Source organism: Kogia breviceps, chromosome 11 (assembly GCF_026419965.1).
Source record: "Kogia breviceps isolate mKogBre1 chromosome 11, mKogBre1 haplotype 1, whole genome shotgun sequence".
NCBI lineage: Eukaryota > Metazoa > Chordata > Mammalia > Artiodactyla > Physeteridae > Kogia > Kogia breviceps.
In genome coordinates, this window is record NC_081320.1 from 23,066,917 (window position 1) to 23,086,770 (window position 19,854).

The window sequence follows — 19,854 nt, forward strand, 5'->3', positions numbered from 1 at the left end:
GTATCAAGCACTGAAAAGAAGACTCCTGCTGCTGGAAGTTGACAGGAAGTAATATCCATGAGGGTAAGAATGCAAGATCACGGCTCGTCCTAGAAACAATGCCCATAATGAAAAAAAAAAAAAAAAAAGAAAGAAAGCAGAAGAGAAATGTAAGTCCTGGCCCAGCCTAGCCCAGCCCAAGGAAGGTAGGAGTTAAGGAGACGAAACTAAAAGAGAAGAGCCTTGGACCACAACATTCTCCACAAGGTACACTCAACAAACTTCACCCTACTCTTTAACCAAGTTACAAAGACAGCTTCTTAATCCCTACTTTTTCTCCTTAAAAGCTGCTATAAGTTCACTAATTAGACAGATATGGTTTCAGAACAACTGTAATAGTTCAAACTAGATGGCTTTTTCCTTCCAAAGATATTAATTAAATAAGATATATACAGCTCTAAGTATATGACACATAAAATATAATACTCTGTAGAATATAAGTAACTGTTAGTTAATTATATTAATGAACGTCTGTAAGAAATGTTGCAATGATTTCCCTAATGTAAGAGCCTGGGTAAGGTAAATCTGTCTTCTAGGATTTCCTCCCCAGAGCTCAGAAATTTAGGTGTTGTTTTAGCTATCCTACACTCTCTTCACCCAACCCTGCCTTCCTGTTGGGGATCGGACCTCCCTATTGGCTATCTCATACCTTTAAACTGCCTGCTTTGTGACATCATTCTCCTAACAAACCTACTACCACTTAGTAGAGTCTTGGGGTTTCTGTGGAGTTGTTTGTAAATAAATTTGGATCATCACAAGTGACCAGTGACCAGTGACCGGTAACCAGTGACCTTTGTACTGGACACATGCGCCGTTCAGCTGCAGCCACTCAGACATCCTCTAGTGTTGTCTCCTCATCCCTTGTATCTGCAGTTGATGTTTCCTTTTCTTCTCTGACCATGTCAGGTAAGAGAAGAAACTTTTTAAAGATTTTTGTTAGATTTATTTTGCCCCTAAATTTAGTAGTAGATTCAAAATAGAATGGAATAATGAGGGAAAGTATTGAACTGGAAGTCTGGAGACCAATTTCAGTTTTGACTTTGACATTTACTATCTGTGTGACTTTGGACAAATCATTGACTGTCTCACAAAGCCTGATTTTTTCCTTATCTGTTATGTTAGGACACTACATTGGTTGATCACTCTGATCCCTTTCTTTTCTAATATTGAGCCTTAAAGGGTACTCATGTAGAGAATGAAATCAGAGACTTCTCAAGAGTGTTTCAACAGAAACATAGAAAAGCCAGGTGACATAGAAAACTACCAATATATACCAAGATGTTTCATCTCTAATGGTCTCCCTCCACTAATATTTTGACCAGTTGAAAAGAGAAAATAGGGAGAGAGGATGGAGAGTACTGGGCTATAGGGAGGCACAGAGTCAAACGTAAGGAAGTTTAGGATTGCTTTCATCAGCACAGACCAACAGGAACCAAGAGATAGGAAAAAACATAAGAATGAAGAGGGAAAGCATAGATGAGCTCTCAAGAAAAACGTAGTTTGGAATGGAATGTTGATGGGAACCAAAGATTTTAAATTAAAGCAGAAATAGCAGAGTGAAATCTGCTCAGAGCAGGGCAAAACAAAGTTGATTTTAGCAAATCCTTGTATTAACAGACTAAGAAGGAAAGTAAGGCAAGAACAGGGTATCACCAGGAAAGGCAGCTTATCAGAAAAGTCATATTCAGTTTTTTTTTTTTTTCTTTCATTGCCTCTCTGAATACAGTTGGCACTTGACAGTTTTGAATATAAACATTTTAGAAATATGTTTTAGAAATGATGCTTCCTATAAACAAGAAACCAAAGTGGTTATCTAGGGGACTGCTTTTCAATGTTTTATTTTTTCTAATTTTTAAACTATGTAGACATTTTACCAATTAAAAATTTTAAATGATATCTTCTAAATTGAATCAGAAGGACTATTTCCTTTGTGTGCTATGTAGGTTCTAAGGCAAGGTTGCTTTTCATCTTTACAGTTATTTCCTTCCTAACACAGAGAGCACATTGATCAACAGCCATCGTTCGTTTTTAGATCTTAGCTACCTAAGAAGAAAAAGAAAAAGTCAAGCCCCACATCTCTAATTCCACATTTAGGGAATTCCGTGGCGGTCCAGTGGTTAGGACTTGGTGCTTTCACTGCCAGGGCCACGTGGCGTGCCAAAAAAAAAAAAAAAAAATTCCACATTTATCTAAAAGAATATTGTGGAGTCCTCTGATTTTCTTACATTTGAAAATCCTTTTTAATTGGATTCTACATATGATGGTTTTTTTTAAGTTTTGGGATGTCATCTTCTTGGATGTTGAAGATGATTATAATCTAAGTTCTAGGATAAATACAAAAACCTTCCTGATACGTTTTAAGCTTCTTTTCTGCTTATTATAAAGTTATATTTTTTGAAATATATATTTCTACTAGGCTGAATACCTGTTACTTGCTGGGTAAATATATGAATGAGCAAAATAATGAAATTCTTTTACACTTATTATTTTGCTGTCTGCTTTGTACCAGTTTTCATTGAAATATCTGTCTATATGTATTGTGGTTACCTATACATGCCAATTTATTGCATTTTGTTGCTTGTTATGCATTTTTACTGATATATCTTCTCTGTCTGTATGTATTGGCTAGGAATTCATTGAAAATCATCTTCCATCGTGTTTTTTGGTTAATGGTATTCACTAAAATAGAGTGGGCAAAATTCACTTTCATAACATTGCATGTATGGTACAGAATGTTATCTGTTAGTAAATTCATTATGCTTTGATACTTGCCACATACCCCAGTTTTCATTAATATCTATGTATTTCTTTTATGTAATATGTTTTTCATGATTTTTGTCTTTCTAGAACTTATTGTATCTTCGTCCATATAAATCATACACAATATATCAGTCTATTCATGTATTATTACTGCTGTTATTATTGGTGGTGGTGTTATAAACACTTTATAGATGAGTTATCTGAAGTGATCAGATAACTGTTTTCTTTCCAAAAGCACTTAAGAAATTCACTTTCAGGTAACCATTTTGAGGTAGGATGAGAAACCAGGCTTGAAGAGGGTAAAAATGACTCTTTAAATTTACCAGTTGGACTGAGCTATATGTGAACTCTAGGTAATAGCATGGGAACTGCACAAGGAAAGTGAGACACTGAAGATTACAATGGTAATAGCCGTATTGTTTTCTAACAGACAAAAAAAATGCCTATAAGTTCTATTTTTCCTGCTTTCTGGCAGTATCATGTTCAGAGTACAGTCTTGGCAAGGAAGTCAGGATACTTAGGTTCTGAAAACTGGTAAGGACACTAACATAATGAGAGAACTTGAACAAGCCAACCCGACCTCTCTGAGCCTGTTTCCTTACTCATGAAATGAGACTGTGAAAATAGAAGTTCTCTAAGGACCTCCTAGTTCTAAAATGCTTCCAGTCTAGGAAATAGCATAGAAGTCAATACTAGTGCAGGCCGAAGGGAAAGATAGGGCAGGGAGAAGGTTGCTTCCAGCCTAGAGAACAATGTCTGAACCATACCACTTGGGTCTTCTGCCTACCTGCGCCCAAAACAGGCAGTTAATACAGAAGAGTGTAAAACTGCTCAGTCCTTACAACCATCATAACTGTCTGATTTTTGGTTTCTCAGTAAGTATTGACATTAGAGGTGTCCTGATAGCAAGAACCTTAAGATAATGCTGCTCCTCAAACATAGTGAGAATTTATCAATCTTCCTGAGTTTTTCATTACCCTCTTGTTCTTAGAGAAAATTTCCAAAATCTATCTGTACTTGGAACTTGAAATTCTCTGCAGCATTCTCTTCCTGTGGTGAGCAATGCAACTTCCCTAAAAGGAAGTGTCTGCAACTTCTCCAGAGTCTCTGCTCCTGCCGTCAGTTCGGCATCAGCTACTGGTACCTCTTTTCAGACACTCATGGGTAGTGCCTACCTTTACCAACATTCTAGCACAACTATGTTATCTGGAGTTACTGACCAGAGCCAGATCTCCACTTCAGCTGCTTCCTATCCAGGTGTTTTTGAGTGGGACATCACAGGAAGCACTGAAAAGAATTCTTCACTCGGAGGCTTTACTCTGGCAGTCACTGACCAGCACACAGCTGCTTCCTCCATGTTTATGGCAGCCCAGTATGATAAGACTGCAGACACCAATAACATGGTCCCTCTATATCCATCACTTTCGGCCAGCCTTGCTCAGGGAACACCATCTCAGATTCCAAATCAGGGACATAGCCTGTCACTTCCCTACCAGGAAGGAAGCCAGGTATATTACTATAACCAAGGCACATTGGGGTCTTTACTGTATGGAGAACTTGGCATCTGCCTGCAATCCTATGGCTCTGTGTCATACACAGGAAGTAGGGCCTCTGTGCAACCAGAAATGGTAATGGTACTAAAGGAGATTCAGCCCACAAATATCCTACCACCAGCTTCCACCTCTGGAATCCACTACCCTGTGTCTGCTCAACCCATCATAGAAACAAGTTTTCAAGGTGAGTACAAACAGCAAGAAAGTTGAATAATGAGGTGAGCATTCAAAAATGGGGTCAAGGGCTTCCCCGGTGGCGCAGTGTTTGAGAGTCCGCCTGCCAATGCAGGGGACACAGGTTTGTGCCCAGGTCCGGGAGGATCCCACATGCTGCGGAGCGGCTGGGCCCGTGAGCCATGGCCGCTGAGCCTGTGCGTCTGGAGCCTGTGCTCCGCAATGGGAGAGGCCACAGCAGTGAGAGGCCCGCGTACCAAAAAAAAAAAAAAAAAAAAAAAAAAAAAAAAAAAAAATGGGGTCAAATATACAGCTGGGAAGTGGTGTATAGACAGGTAGAATTTAGATCCTGAGCCTTTAATAACCACTCCCTTCGCTCGGTGCTCTCTGTTTTTAGACTCTATATAAGAACACCTAGGGCTTCCCTGGTGGCACAGTGGTTAAGAATCCACCTGCCAATGCAGGGGACACGAGTTCGAGCCCTGGTCTGGGAAGATCCCACATGCCATGGAGCAACTAAGCCCATGTGCCACAACTACTGAGCTTGCATTCTAGAGCCTGTGAGCCATAACTACTGAAGCCCACGCGCCTAGAGCCCATGCTCTGCAACAAGAGAAGCCACCACAATGAGAAGCCCGCACACCGCCACCAAGAGTAGCCCCCGCTAGCCACAACTAGAGAAAGCCTGTGCACAGCAATAAGACCCAGTGCAGCCAAAATAGTAAATACATAAAATAAATAAGTTCAAAAACTTAAAAAAATATAAATTTTTTAAAAAAGAACATCTAATGCAGGTGGGAAGGTGGGAGGGACACTGTAAAGCTCATCTATGCTACATGTACAAGAACCCCGAGAGCATCCCAATAGGTACCACATTTTTCACTGCTGTAGCCGATCATTCCCCCTGTACTACCACACTGTATCACTCCCTTCTCTGATCTACTGCTAGAGTCTCTTTGAAAGGTGTTTCATAACTCTTGTTATGATAGTGCCAGTTTAACTGTCCTCACTTTCTTAATTTATACCAGGATTTAAGACCTTGTGGTCCGAGATCCTGTCCAGAGCAAACGGGCTAAGACTCTGTCTTTGTTTATATATTTCATCAGGAAGGGCTCTACTCCCTCTCCTAGTTCATGGTGTGAAGTGTTCTTAGCCTCTCAGGAAAGTGGGGAGAATTGAAAGGACTCTATATGAGAATGCTGGGCTTTGTAAAACATTTCATTTTTTAAAAATAAGACTCATTTTTTATTGGACTTATAACAATCCTATGAAATACAAAGAAAGCCAAGAATCAGTGACATGAAATGATCACCAATAAGAATTACAACAGTCACCACTTATCTCATAGCATAGGGCACTGTCCATGATCCTTAAGAAGAGTTAGTAGAAATGCCTTGCCCATCTTGTCCCTAAACACCAACACAGCAATCATGTACCTTGATTGCTGTGTTGGTGTTTAGGGGGAGCATCTCACTTACCAAGGACTGACTTCTACCTTCATTCCTTTGTAGGGATGGAGACTTTCCTGGTGATTAAAAATTCCCTGGGTTTGCAGCCTCCAAGCCAGACATTTTGTGTGACACAAACTCAAGAACTCCCCAAGTCCTGCAGTAGCAGAAAATATTCAGATACTTGAGAGTAACCCACCACCTGAACTTGGGGACATTTCAGGGACAGCTCCAGTCCAGAGTGCCAGTAGTCTCCTGGCCCTGCCTCCAGCTCCAAGCCAGGGACAAATAGACAGTAACAACTTGGAGGATCTTAAAACCAAGCTTTCAAAGCCTCTGGATGCCTACCAGATCCCAAGAGAAAACCAAGAGTCTCCACTATTCCCTTTAGAAATCCCTGATATTCACCAGCTCCTGGCCTGCACTGATCCCCTCAGCCAAGAGGAGCAGCCTGGTTCTGAAAATGCTGATCTGGGAAAGAACAGCTTAAGTCTTGAGAACCTAGGGACACTTGAAAATGAGATTGAATCTAGCAGTGGTTTTGCAGACATTACTGCACTGGCGGAGGAAATTCACCTTCCCCAGCTCTTTAATTCTTTGAAAGATCTTGATCAATCCAAAGGTCCCAATGTGATCAAAGACAAAGACACCAGAGACATTAACGTGAATCAGGTGCAGGAAAAGCCAAATGTCATAAAGGTTCCCTCTGATCAACCCAGGAAGAACAAACATAAAGCCTCTGAGCCTATCAGTGGTGCTCCCAAGGCCAAAATCCAGCCCAAGAATCCAGAGTGCCTGTTAGGGGGAGAAGTGTTTCTATGCAATGCTGCAGTCAGTGACAGGGCTCCTGTGAACTCACCCAAGCATTCTAAAGGCAAACCTCAGAAAGCTGCATCCAGAAAGATCAGCAAAACTAAGAGCCGTGGTCAGGAAAAGACCACAAGGACCAGAGGAAGAAAGAAGAATGAAGAGAATAAGCAGTCAGGGAACAAAGTCAAGGCACAAGAGAAGCCAACAATTCCCAAGATGAAGCGAAAGAAACACCAAACTGAGCTTATCCAAGAGAGCTTTAAAAAGCCTCAAACCTCCCTAGGCATGCACATGCTGGAGTCTGTGAAGGTTTTTCATGCACTGGGGAAGAAGAATGATAAGAAAACTGGGCTCTCTTCCTGTCAGACTTTGGGAAATTCAATCAACCCTAAAGACTCCCAGCCACCCCAAGCGATCCAACCATGGCGGCATACCCCACGTTAGGGCAAGAGTCCTGAGAAAATTCAAGGCGAAGCGCAGAAACCAGACAGCAGTGCTGAAAAAGAGTGTCCATCTCCATCCCGGTATGAGCTGCCTTCTCCTGGGAAGGTCAACTTGATACCTCTGCCTTTTTCTGCCTGGGACAAGCCTCAAGCTCGACCTGCTCCTCGGAGGCCACAGTCTCTGGCCTCACACAGGTCTGCTGGGGCTGACCGTGCCCAGCCTGCTTCTACTAACTCGGCTCAACCTGCTGCAGTCAGTTCGCCCCAGTCAGCTCCTCCGTCTTTGCCAGGTCCCGCCAAACCAGCTCAGCCAACTGCGACCAACCCAACCCAACCGGGTTGGACCAACCATACCCAGCCTAGTGTCCCTCAGTCTGCTGCTCCTAGGCCTGCACCGTACAAAACTTCATCTTGCGCTTCTCTCCAGCGGGAGCCTGTTCCCCCTGCTGTGACTAAGCGCCAGTCCCCACCCAAGCTCCAAACCGCATTTCTACTCCAAGCCTTCAACAAGCAACGAATTCCATGGAGGCAACCGAATGTTCCTGAGCCAGTAATGTCAAAGCCCATCGAACAAGAGCAGAGGCCAGAGCGGAAGGCCATGAGGAGGCGGGCTCAACAAGAACGTTAGAATGCTGCCAAATAACACCTCTTTGGAGAAACTGCAATTTTTCATTTAGAGGGAAAAAGAAATGGAAATTGCTGACTACTACGGATATGTAAAGTAAGAGCTGCTAGGACTGTCGGTGCCACCTTGGGTACCAGCTGTTTTTCCATATGTAGATAAGATAGGTATAAATTTCTCTATTTATTTTGATATATTTTAAAACAATAAAACAATAAATAAATGTAATAGATGAGTAATAAACCTTTTGAATTTTGAGATGCTGTTAACTGTGGCATGGTTTTTTGTTTTGTTTTGATTTTTTTTTTGATGGGGTTGGAATCAAAGTCTGCATGAGAAAGGAAAGACTGAAAGTTGGATGGGAGAAGGAAGGAAAGGGGTAAAAACTGAGGAAAGAGGAAGGAACTTGGCCCAGGGCTAGGTAGGCCAAAAGAGATTTATGGATTTATGAAAGGAAGCAGGAGTGACGATGAAATGGCAGAAGTAAAAAGCAGGGTCAGAGGTCAGGGTTGAAAGAACAAAATTTGCGTAGTTGAAGATGACAGCAGATGGGTCTAGGTTTACTAGGAGAAATAGAAAAAGTCTCTTGGGGAGGTTGGCCTTAAGTCTCACAACCACCAGATAGGTATTTAAGAAAACAAGAGGTTCAGGACACATCTCTGAAAGGTTTGAGTTGCCTTTTGCAGGTGTGATTATAGTGGGGGAATAGGGAAATCTGCCAGAGAAGTGGCTAGGGCTCAGAGTTATCCTAGGGGCAGCTGACGACAGGGGCAGAGCCAAGGGAACTGCTGCATCAGGAGGCCCACCAATAGGGCCTGGTATGTAAATCACCATGTACTCAACACCTAAGCACCAGGGCAGCCAATGCACTACTCAGTTAATCCTGGCAACAACAGGCAAGGTCAGTATTCCTGTGCCACTTCACTTAGAGAGGTGCAGCAAAGGGCTGAGGTCACATGGCATGTGGAGGTATAAGGCCTCATTTTGAGGCCCAAATGCCTCCGAAGTCCTCAGTGTTTTCAAGTGCCCGCAGGCTTTCAGAGCACAGCATCCTGAGGTTACTGGTGGACAAGATTAAACTTCTGGAGGGGCCTAAATATTAACTTGAGGGGCTTCCTCCATTGACCAGGGCACGAGCCGCCTTTTGTAAACGTCACCATCAATTGAAACGCAAAAAAAAAATCCGACGGAAGCAAACACTGTCACGGGTGAGAGCGGCAGGGGCACGCACACTGGGCAGCCGCTCCAACAGCCACAGGACGCAGGTGCCCACCGTTCAGGGGCTCCCTGGGAGTCCTCATGGGGCAGCTCGAGGGAAGGAGGATGGGAGAGAGCGGCAGGGGTGGGCGTCAAAAGGAATGCAGTGGGGAGAAGGGAGAGATGGAGACAGTGGAGAGTGACTATGGGAAAACTGGCAATTTTCAGTTTCAAAATTGTTTTTTAGAGATGTCATTCACATGCCATAAAATTCACCTTCTGAAACTGCAAATTCAGTGTCATTTCGTACATTCACAAGCCTATGCAACCATCACCGTCATCTAACCCATTACGTTCTCATCATCCCAAAAAGAAGCCCCCGTAACCATCAGCAGGCCCTCTTCATCCCCTCCTCCTTCAGTCCCTGCAACCATTAATTTCCTTTCTGTAGCTATGGTTTTGCCTTTTCTGGACATTTCATGAAATAATACAAGTGTGACCACTGTGTCTGGCTTCTTTCACTTAGCATGTTTTGAAGTTCGTCCATATCAGAGCATGTGTCAGTACTTCATTCCTTTTTATGACTGTATAATATTTCACATATACACCCCATTTTAAAAATCCATTCATCCACTGATGGGCATTTGGTTTTTTTTTCACTAATAATCTCCATTTGTTGAGAGTTATTCTGTGCCAGGCAGCACCAGGCTAAGTTACTGACCTTATTTCACAGATAAAGAGGCTTGGAGAGTGTGAAGAGTTTGCCCAAGATTAAGAGCTAGCAATTGGGGGAACTGGGGTTTGAACTCAGGCAAACTTCAGAGCTAACAGATTCACATGACAGAACATTAGAAAAGGTACACAGGGGAATTCAATGAAAAGTCACCCTTTTCCCCACGTTCCCCAGCCACACATTTCCCTCCTCAGAGACATCTGCTTTTGCCGTGCTGTGAATCCTTCCAGAGAAATATTTATACCCCAACATGTATGTATCATCACAATTTATTGACTAATCTGTCCCACTGATTTGAAATGTCACTTTTATGGTATAATAGATTCTTATACGTATTTATATTACTCTTTTCAGAGCTGTCTATTTTTTGTCTATCTTTTATGTTTGCCATTTCTCTAAAATTCTTTTTATCTTTTTTGATTTAAAAAAAATTTTCCTTCTCTTGTCTGTTTCTCTTAAGGCATTATCCATTATCTACATTCACTCATATTATTTAATTTAATTTATTTATTTTATTTATTTATTTATTTTTGGCGGTGTCAGGTATTAGTTGCAGCACGAGGGCTCTTCGTTGCAGTGCGTGGGATCTTCCTTGTGGCTCATGGGCTCTCTAGTTGTTGCGCGTTGGCTCCGGTGCAGGTGGCCTCAGTAGTTGTGGCATGCAGGCTTAGTTGCCCTGCAGCATGTGGGATCTCATTTCCCCAACCAGGGATCGAACCTGCATTCCCTGCATTGGAAGGCAGATTTTTAACTACTGGACAACCAGGGAAGTCCCCACTCTTGTATTATTTTAAATTTAGTCTTCATTTCCAAAATTTGTTTCTTTTATTTTGAATTCAGTCCTGAGTTCTATCATCTTACCTAATTCTGGTTTATGCTGCACTTTCATCTTTTTTTTATTATGGTAAAATATACATAAAACAATATTTATTATTTCAACCATTTTCAAGTATACAATTCAGCAACATTAAATACATTCACAAGTTCGGGAGAAGTCTGGAGCTGCCGAAGAGGCAAGAGACCTTTTCCTCCCTCTTTGCTGCCTGGGCGCGAGGAGAGGGGATTAAGTGCGCCGCTTAAAGGAGCCCTAGAACCGGGCGCGGAGCTGCCGAAGAGACAAGAGACTTTTTCTTGCCTCTTTGCTTCCTCGGGTGTGAGGTGAGGGGATTAAGAGCACCGCGTAGAGGAGCTCCAGAAACGGGCGCGAGCCGCGGCTGTCGGCACGGACAGTAGAGACGGGTGTCGGACGCTAAGGTTGCTGCTGCCACCACCAAGAGGCCTGTGTGTGAGCACAGGTCACTCTCCACACCGGCCCTCCCGGGAGCCCGTGCAGTCCGCCACTGCCAGGGTCCCGGGATCCAGGGACAGCTTCCCCGGGAGAACGCACGGCGCGCCTTGGGCCTGTGCAGCGTCACGTCGGCCTCTGACGTCGCGGACTCGCCCCGCCCCCGTGCCACTCCCTCCCCCCAGCCTGAGTGAGCTGGAGCCCCCGAATCAACTGCTCCTTTAACATCGTCCTGTCTGAGCGAAGGGCAGTCGCCCTCGGACAACCTACACGCAGAGGCGGGACCAAGTCCAAAGCTGAACCCCAGGAGCTGTGCGAACAGAGAGGAGAGGGGGAGATCTCTCCCAACAGCCTCAGAAGCGGCGGATTAAAGCTCCACAATCAACTTGAAGTGCCCTGCATCTGTTGAAAACCTGAATAGACAACGAATCATCCCAAGTTGAGGAGGTGGACTTTGGGAGCAAGATATACTATTATTTTCCCCTTTTTTTTCTTTTTGTGGGTGTGTATGTGTGTGCTGCTGTGTGAGATTTTGTCTGTATAGCTTTGCTTGCACCATTTGTCCCAGGGTTAGACCGACCCATTTTTCTGTTTTTTGTTTGTTTGTTTTTTTTTGTTTGTTTTTTTTTTTGTTTTGTTTTGTTTTGTTTTGTTTTTTAAAAGGAAATTTTTCTTCTTAATAATTATTTTTTATCTTAATAACTATACTTTATACTACTCTGTCTTCTCCCTTTCTTTCTTCCTTTCTTCCCTCCTTCCCTCCTTTCTTCCTTCCTTCCCCCTTCTTTCCTCCCTTCCTCTCTTCCTTCCTCCCTTTCTTCCTCTGCACCTTCCGTCCTTGCTTTCTTGCTTCCTTCCTTCATTTCTTCCTTCCTTTCTTCCTTCCTTCCCTCCCTCCCTCCTTCCTTCCTTTTCTTTCCTCTCTATTTATTCTACCTTTTATTTTGAGCCGTGTGGATTAAAGGTTCTTGGCGCCCCAGCCAGGCACCAGGGCGGTGTCCCTGAGGTGGGAGAACCAACCTCAAGACACTAGTCCACAAGAGACCTCCGAGCTCCACGTAATATCAGACGGCGAAAATCTCCCAGAGACCTCCATCTCAACACCAAGACCCAGCTTCACTCAAGGACCAGCAAAGAACAGTGCTGGACACCCTATCCCCAACAAAGAGCAAGACAGGTCTACAGCCCCATCCATTAGCAGAGAGACTGCCTAAAATCATAATAAGGTTACCAACATCCCCAAACAAACCACCAGACGAGGACCTGCCCACCAGAAGGACAAGATCCAGCCTCATCCACCAGAACAGAGGCACTAGTTCCCCCAACCAGGGAATCTACTCAACCCACTGAACCAACCTTAGCCACTGGGGACAGCCACCAAAAACAACAGGAACTACGAACCTGCAGCGTGCAAAAAGGAGACCTCAAACACAGTAAGATAAGCGAAATGAGAAGACAGAAAAACACACAACAGATGAAGGAGCAAGATAAAAACACACCAGACCTAACAGATGAAGAGGTAATAGCCAATCTACCTGAAAGAGAATTTAGAATAATGATGGTGAAGATGATGCAAAATCTTGGAAATAGAATAGACAATTTGCAAGAAACAGTTAACAGGGACCTAGAGGAAATAAAGAGGAAGCAAGCAACGATGAGCAACACAATAAATGAAATTAAAAATACTCTAGATGGGATCAATAGCAGAATAACTGAGGCAGAAGGACGGATAAGTGACCTGGAAGATAAAATAGTGGAAATAACTACTGCAGAGCAGAAGAAAGAAAAAAGAATGAAAAGAACTGAGGACAGTCTCAGAGACCTCTGGGACAACATTAAACGCACCAACATTCGAATTATAGGGGTCCCAGAAGAAGAAGAGAAAAAGAAAGGGACTGAGAAAATATTTGAAGAGATTATAGTTGAAAACTTCCCTAATATAGGAAAGGAAATAGTCAATCAAGTGCAGGAAGCACAGAGAGTTCCATACAGGATAAACCCAAAGAGAAACACGCCAAGACACATAATAATCAAACTGTCAAAAATTAAATACAAAGAAAACATATTAAAAGCAGCAAGGGAAAAACAACAAATAACACACAAGGGAATCCCCATAAGATTAACATCTGATCTTTCAGCAGAAACTCTACAAGCCAGAAGGGAGTGGCAGGACATATTTAAAGTGATGAAGGAAAAAAACCTACAACCAAGATTACTCTACCCAGCAAGGATCTCATTCAGATTTGATGGAGAAATTAAAACCTTTACAGACAAGCAAAAACTGAGAGAGTTCAGCACCACCAAACCAGCTCTACAACAAATCCTAAAGGAACTTCTCTAGGCAAGAAACACAAGAGAAGGAAAAGACCTACAAGAACAACCCGAAACAAGTAAATGGTAATAGGAACATACATATCGATAATTACCTTAAATGTAAATGGATTAAATGCTCCCACCAAAAGACACAGACTGGCTGAATGGATACAAAAACAAGACCCATATATATGCTGTCTACAAGAGACCCACTTCAGACCTAGGGACACATACAGACTGAAAGTAAGGGGATGGAAAAAGATATTCCATGCAAATGGAAATCAGAAGAAAGCTGGAGTAGCAATTCTCATATCAGACAAAATAGACTTTAAAATAAAGACTATTACAAGAGACAAAGAAGGACACTACATAATGATCAAGGGATCGATCCATGAAGAAGATATAACAATTGTAAATATTTATGCACCCAACATAGGAGCACCTCAATACATAAGGCAAATACTAACAGCCTTAAAAGGGGAAATCGACAGCAACACAATTATAATGGGGGACTTTAACACCCCACTTTCACCAATGGACAGATCATCCAAAATGAAAATAAATAAGGAAACACAAGCTTTAAATGATACATTACACAAGATGGACTTAATTGATATTTATAGGACATTCCATCCAAAAACAACAGAATACACATTTTTCTCAAGTGCTCATGGAACATTCTCCAGGATTGATCATATATTGGGTCACAAATCTAGCCTTGGCAAATTTAAGAAAATTGAAATCGTATCAAGTATCTTTTCTGACCACAACGCTATGAGACTAAATATCAATTATAGGAAAAGATCTGTAAAAAATACAAACACATGGAGGCTAAACAATACACTACTTAATAACGAAGTGATCACTGAAGAAATCAAAGAGGAAATCAAAAAATACTTAGAAACAAATGACAATGGAGAAACAACGACCCAAAACCTATGGGATACAGCAAAAGCAGTTCTAAGAGGCAAGTTTATAGCAATACAATCATACCTTAAGAAACAGGAAACATCTCGAATAAACAACCTAACTTTGCACTTAAAGCAATTAGAGAAAGAAGAACAAAAAACCCCCAAATTTAGCAGAAGGAAAGAAATCATAAAGATCAGATCAGAAATAAATGAAAAAGAAGTGAAGGAAACAATAGCAAAAATCAATAAAACTAAAAGCTGGTTCTTTGAGAAGATAAATAAAATTGATAAACCATTAGCCAGACTCATCAAGAATAAAAGGGAGAAGACTCAAATCAATAGAATTAGAAATGAAAAAGGAGATATAACAACTGACACTGCAGAAATACAAAAGATTATTAGAGATTACTACAAGCAACTGTATGCCAATAAAATGGACAACCTGGAAGAAATGGACAAATTCTTAGAAATGCACAACCTGCCGAGACTGAACCAGGAAGAAATAGAAAATATGAACAGACCAATCACAAGCACTGAAATTGAAACTGTGATTAAAAATCTTCCAGCAAACAAAAGTCCAGGACCAGATGGCTTCACAGGCGAATTCTATCAAACATTTAGAGAAGAGCTAACACCTATCCTTCTCAAACTCTTCCAACAGATAGCAGAGGGAGGAACACTCCCAAACTCATTCTATGAGGCCAACATCACCCTGATACCAAAACCAGACAAAGACGTCACAAAGAAAGAAAACTACAGGCCAATATCACTGATGAACATAGATGCAAAAATCCTCAACAAAATATTAGCAAACAGAATCCAACAGCACATTAAAAGGATCATACACCATGATCAAGTGGGGTTTATCCCAGGAATGCAAGGATTCTTCAATATACGCAAATCAATCAATGTGATACACCATATCAACAAACTGAAGGAGAAAAACCATATGATCATCTCAATAGATGCAGAGAAAGCTTTTGACAAAATTCAACACTCATTTATGATAAAAACCTTGCAGAAAGTGGGCATAGAGGGAACTTTCCTCAACATAATAAAGGCCATATATGACAAACCCACAGCTAGCATCGTTCTCAATGGTGAAAAACTGAAACCATTTCCACTAAGATCAGGAACAAGACAAGGCTGCCCACTCTCACCACTCTTATTCAACATAGTTTTGGAAGTTCTAGCCACAGCAATCAGAGAAGAAAAAGAAATAAAAGGAATCCAAATAGGAAAAGAAGAAGTAAAGCTGTCACTGTTTGCAGATGACATGATACTATACATAGAGAATCCTAAGGATGCTACCAGAAAACTACTAGAGCTAATCAATGAATTTGGTAAAGTTGCAGGATACAAAATTAATGCACAGAAATCTCTGGCATTCTTATACACTAATGATGAAAAATCTGAGAGTGAAATTAAGAAAACGCTCCCATTTACCATTGCAACAAAAAGAATAAAATATCTAGGAATAAACCTACCTAAGGAGACAAAAGACTTGTATGCAGAAAACTATAAGACACTGATAAAAGAAATTAAAGATGATACAAATAGGTGGAGAAATATACCATGTTCTTGGATTGGAAGAATCAACATTGTGAAAATGACTATACTACCCAAAGCAATCTACCGATTCAATGCAATCCCTATCAAATTACCACTGGCATTTTTTACAGAACTAGAACAAAGAATTTCACAATTTGTATGGAAACACAAAAGACCCCGAATAGCCAAAGCAATCTTGAGAACGAGAAATGGAGCTGGAGGAATTAGGCTCCCTGACTTCAGACTCTACTACAAGGCTACAGTAATCAAGACAATATGGTACTGGCACAAAAACAGAAATATAGATCAATGGAACAGGATAGAGAGCCCAGAGATAAACCCACACACATATGGTCACCTTATCTTTGATAAAGGAGGGAAGGATATACAGTGGAGAAAAGACAGCCTCTTCAATAAGTGGTGCTGGGAAAACTGGACAGCTACATGTAAAAGTATGAAATTAGAACAATCCCTAACACCATACACAAAAATAAACTCAAAATGGGTTAAAGACCTAAATGTAAGGCCAGACACTATCAAACTCTTAGAGGAAAACATAGGCAGAACACTATACGACATAAATCACAGCAAGATCCTTTTTGACCCATCTCCTAGAGAAATGGAAATAAAAACACAAATAAACAAATGGGACCTAATGAAACTTAAAAGCTTTTGCACAGCAAAGGATACCATAAACAAGACCAAAAGACAACCCTCAGAATGGGAGAAAATATTTGCAAATGAAGCAACTGACAAAGGATTAATTTCCAAAATTTATAAGCAACTCATGCAGCTCAATAACAAAAAAACAAACAACCCAATCCAAAAATGGGCAGAAGAACTAAATAGACATTTCTCCAAAGAAGATATACAGATTGCTAACAAACACATGAAAGAATGCTCAACCTCATTAATCATTAGAGAAATGCAAATCAAAACTACAATGAGATATCATCTCACACCGGTCAGATTGGCCATCATCAAAAACTCTAGAAACAATAAATGCTGGAGAGGGTGTGGAGAAAAGGGAACCCTCTTGCACTGCTGGTGGGAATGTAAATTGATACAGCCGCTATGGAGAACAGTATGGAGGTTCCTTAAAAAACTACAAATAGAACTACCATACGACCCAGCAATCCCACTACTGGGAATATACCCTGAGAAAACTATAATTCAGAAAGACTCATGTACCAAAATGTTCATTGCAGCTCTATTTACAATAGCCAGGACATGGAAGCAACCTAAGTGTCCATCAACAGATGAATGGATAAAGAAGATGTGGCACATATATACAATGGAATATTACTCAGCCATAAAAAGAAATGAAACTGAGTTATTTATAATGAGGTGGATGGACCTGGAGTCTGTCATACAGAGTGAAGTAAGTCAGAAGGAGAAAAACAAATACCGTATGCTAACACATATATATGGACTCTAAGGGAAAAAAAATGTCATGAAGAGGTTAGTGGTAGGACGGGAATAAAACACAGACTCACTCGAGCATGGACTTGAGGATATGGGGAGGGGGAGGGGTGGGCTGTGACGAAGTGGGGGAGTGGCAGGGACATATATACACTATCAAATGTAAATTAGATAGCTGGTGGGAAGCTGCTGCATAGCACAGGGAGATCACCTCTGTGCTGTGTGACCGCCTGGGGGGGTGGGATAGGGAGGGTGGGAGAGAGGGTGATGCAAGAGGGAGGAGATGTGGGAACATGTGTGTATGTATAACTGATTTAGTTTGTTGTAGAGGGAAAACTAACACACTATTGTAAAACAATTATACTCCAATAAAGATGTTAAAAAAATAAATAAATAAATAAATAAATAAATACATTCACAATGCTGTGCAAGCATCACCATTATCCAAATTCAAAATAATTATGTCAAAAGATTGAGCAGGACCTCAAAAAGATGGAGGCAGCCGCATACATTCTGAATCTCTCCAAACCCTTACATGGAAGAAGATCAACTAAAACCAAACACCCATAGGTGGCATTTATCAGCATTTACCATTTCCAGAACTTTTTCACCATCCCAAAAAGAGACTCTATAGCCATTTAACAATAACTTCCCATTTCCTCCTCGATCCATGTTCTTTCATCTTTTGCATTGCTTTTCCTAACATCTTTTAGCCCACTGTGAAATAATAGGTTACAGTTTTGATCTGTTTTGTGGACCTGTCTTTTCCAACTTGATTTTATTCTCTGAAGAGATGCTATTCTGCTCCTTGTTCTCTTTTTTCTTACACTACCTCTGTAGGGGATTTGATCCCCATCCTTTTCTGTTATTGATTTTTGGATGAAAAAAGCTTTAAAGCACTGTTTTGTTTTGTTTTGTTTTTTTGCGGTACGCGGGCCTCTCACTGTTGTGGCCTCTCCCGTTGCGGAGCACAGGCTCCGGACGCGCAGGCCCAGTGGCCACGGCTCACGGGCCCAGCCGCTCCACGGCATGTGGGATCCTCCTGGACCAGGGCACGAACCAGTGTCCCCTGCATCGGCAGGCGGACTCTCAACCATTGCGCCACCAGGGAAGCCGTAAAGCACTTTTAAAAGGAGGTGCAAGGCCATGTGGAAACATGTTCTTCATGGCTGTTTCATCAATGCTTCACTTATACTGTTTTGGAATGACTGTTTTCCAGGGGGCTTTATGATTGGACAGAGTGCAGAGAAAGGACCCCACGAAAGCTGATCACCTTAGCAAAAATGATTTAGTTATGATTTCACCCAAGATTGGTCACAAACCAGCCTGGGAAACTCAATGAACCAGAAACAAGGTATAATGCCATCTTTCCTTCTCTCTGCCTCAGCTCTCAAGGATGGGTCACCTACAAGTTTGCAGTAATTATTATTTGGTTTCTGTTCATAATTACTATCAGAAGACACTGCACTTATGGGTCGAATTACACAGCCCAGCTACGCACCATTCTTCTTCACTTTGGTTTCCTGTCCACCAGCAGGAACCTGATTTATTTTTGTTCTCCCTTCACCACAACCCAGTAATTTTTGTGAATGATTCTCAGTCTCACCAGAATCTGTAGCTCTCACTCTGCCCCAACATCCCACCCCATCATTTGCTCCCTGAAGTGACGTGTACTCTAGAAATTTAGGTAAACTCGTATTTTACCACTGTTCATCATCTCTTAGGAAACAAGAAGAGCAGCTTTCTTATGGAATGATGGAGAACTTGTAAAGATGAAACACCAGTCTGCAGGAGAAAGGGAGGAAGAGAATGATGGAAATAGTTTCTGGAAAACTATTTTTACATTATGTTTTGTTTGTTCCTGGAAAATAAACTGAAATCTCCTAAACATTAGAACAAAATCTAAACCACTAAATTCAATAATACAGGAATATAACTTTTTAAAAAAATTTCTTTCGCTGCACAGCATGTGGGATCTTAGCTCCCCAACTAGGGATTGAACCCACACCTGTTGCACTGGAAGCACAGAGTCTAAACCACTGGACGCACAGAGTCTTAACCAATGGACCACCAGGAAAGTCCCAGGAATATAACTTTTAAAGGAGAAGTTATAAACCCCTTAGTTATATGAACTGGAGATTTTTAGTAAGAAGTCATGCATTTTAAATGACTTGGAGCTTTAAAGAAAGGAAGGAAGGAAAAAGAAGAAAGGACTTCCTTGGTGGTGCAGTGGATATAATATCAAAACTAAATTAATTAATTAAATAAATTTTAAAAAGAAAAAAAAATGCTGAAATCCACTGACTAATTATTCAGGCTGTTATATCTTGCCATTTCCAGATACATCCCTTTATAAACTTTTGCTAAAAGGTTATCTTATGTCAGGACAAATGAATTACAAACTTTTCTCTTTTTCCAAAATTTGAGAAATTTCCCCACACTTCTACCTTCAAATTTTATAAAAAGGGAAAAGTAGTGACAACCCTTATACTTACAGTCAATTGCATCATCTGGCCAAATGCCTTCTACAACAATCAAATATCTACAAAACAACAAAATTTGAGGCATTTGTAAATAAAAAGAAAAGAATATC

General features: G+C 41.3%; 2 protein-coding genes across 2 annotated transcripts in view; one reads left to right on the plus strand and one right to left on the minus strand.

Annotated features, from left to right (window-relative positions):
* The first annotated feature begins 845 nt into the window (after positions 1-845).
* LOC131765886 (uncharacterized protein C2orf78-like) lies at positions 846-8,009 on the plus strand. Its single transcript, XM_067007316.1, is given in 5 exon segments — positions 846-945; positions 3,793-4,536; positions 6,038-6,144; positions 6,146-7,867; positions 7,869-8,009. Coding segments are annotated over 5 exon segments (2,757 nt in total). The 3' UTR covers positions 7,953-8,009.
* Positions 8,010-10,266: 2,257 nt separating this feature from the next.
* The window catches only part of LOC131765896 (uncharacterized), a 56,213-nt gene continuing 46,625 nt past the window's right edge, over positions 10,267-19,854 (minus strand). Inside the window, exons 7-9 of the mRNA XM_067008291.1 lie at positions 19,757-19,803; positions 18,966-19,046; positions 10,267-10,506 (exon numbers count right to left, since the gene is read on the minus strand). Coding sequence (XP_066864392.1) covers positions 18,982-19,046; positions 19,757-19,803 — 112 coding nt within the window. The 3' untranslated portion in view covers positions 10,267-10,506; positions 18,966-18,981. The remainder of the gene's footprint in view (positions 10,507-18,965; positions 19,047-19,756; positions 19,804-19,854) is intronic.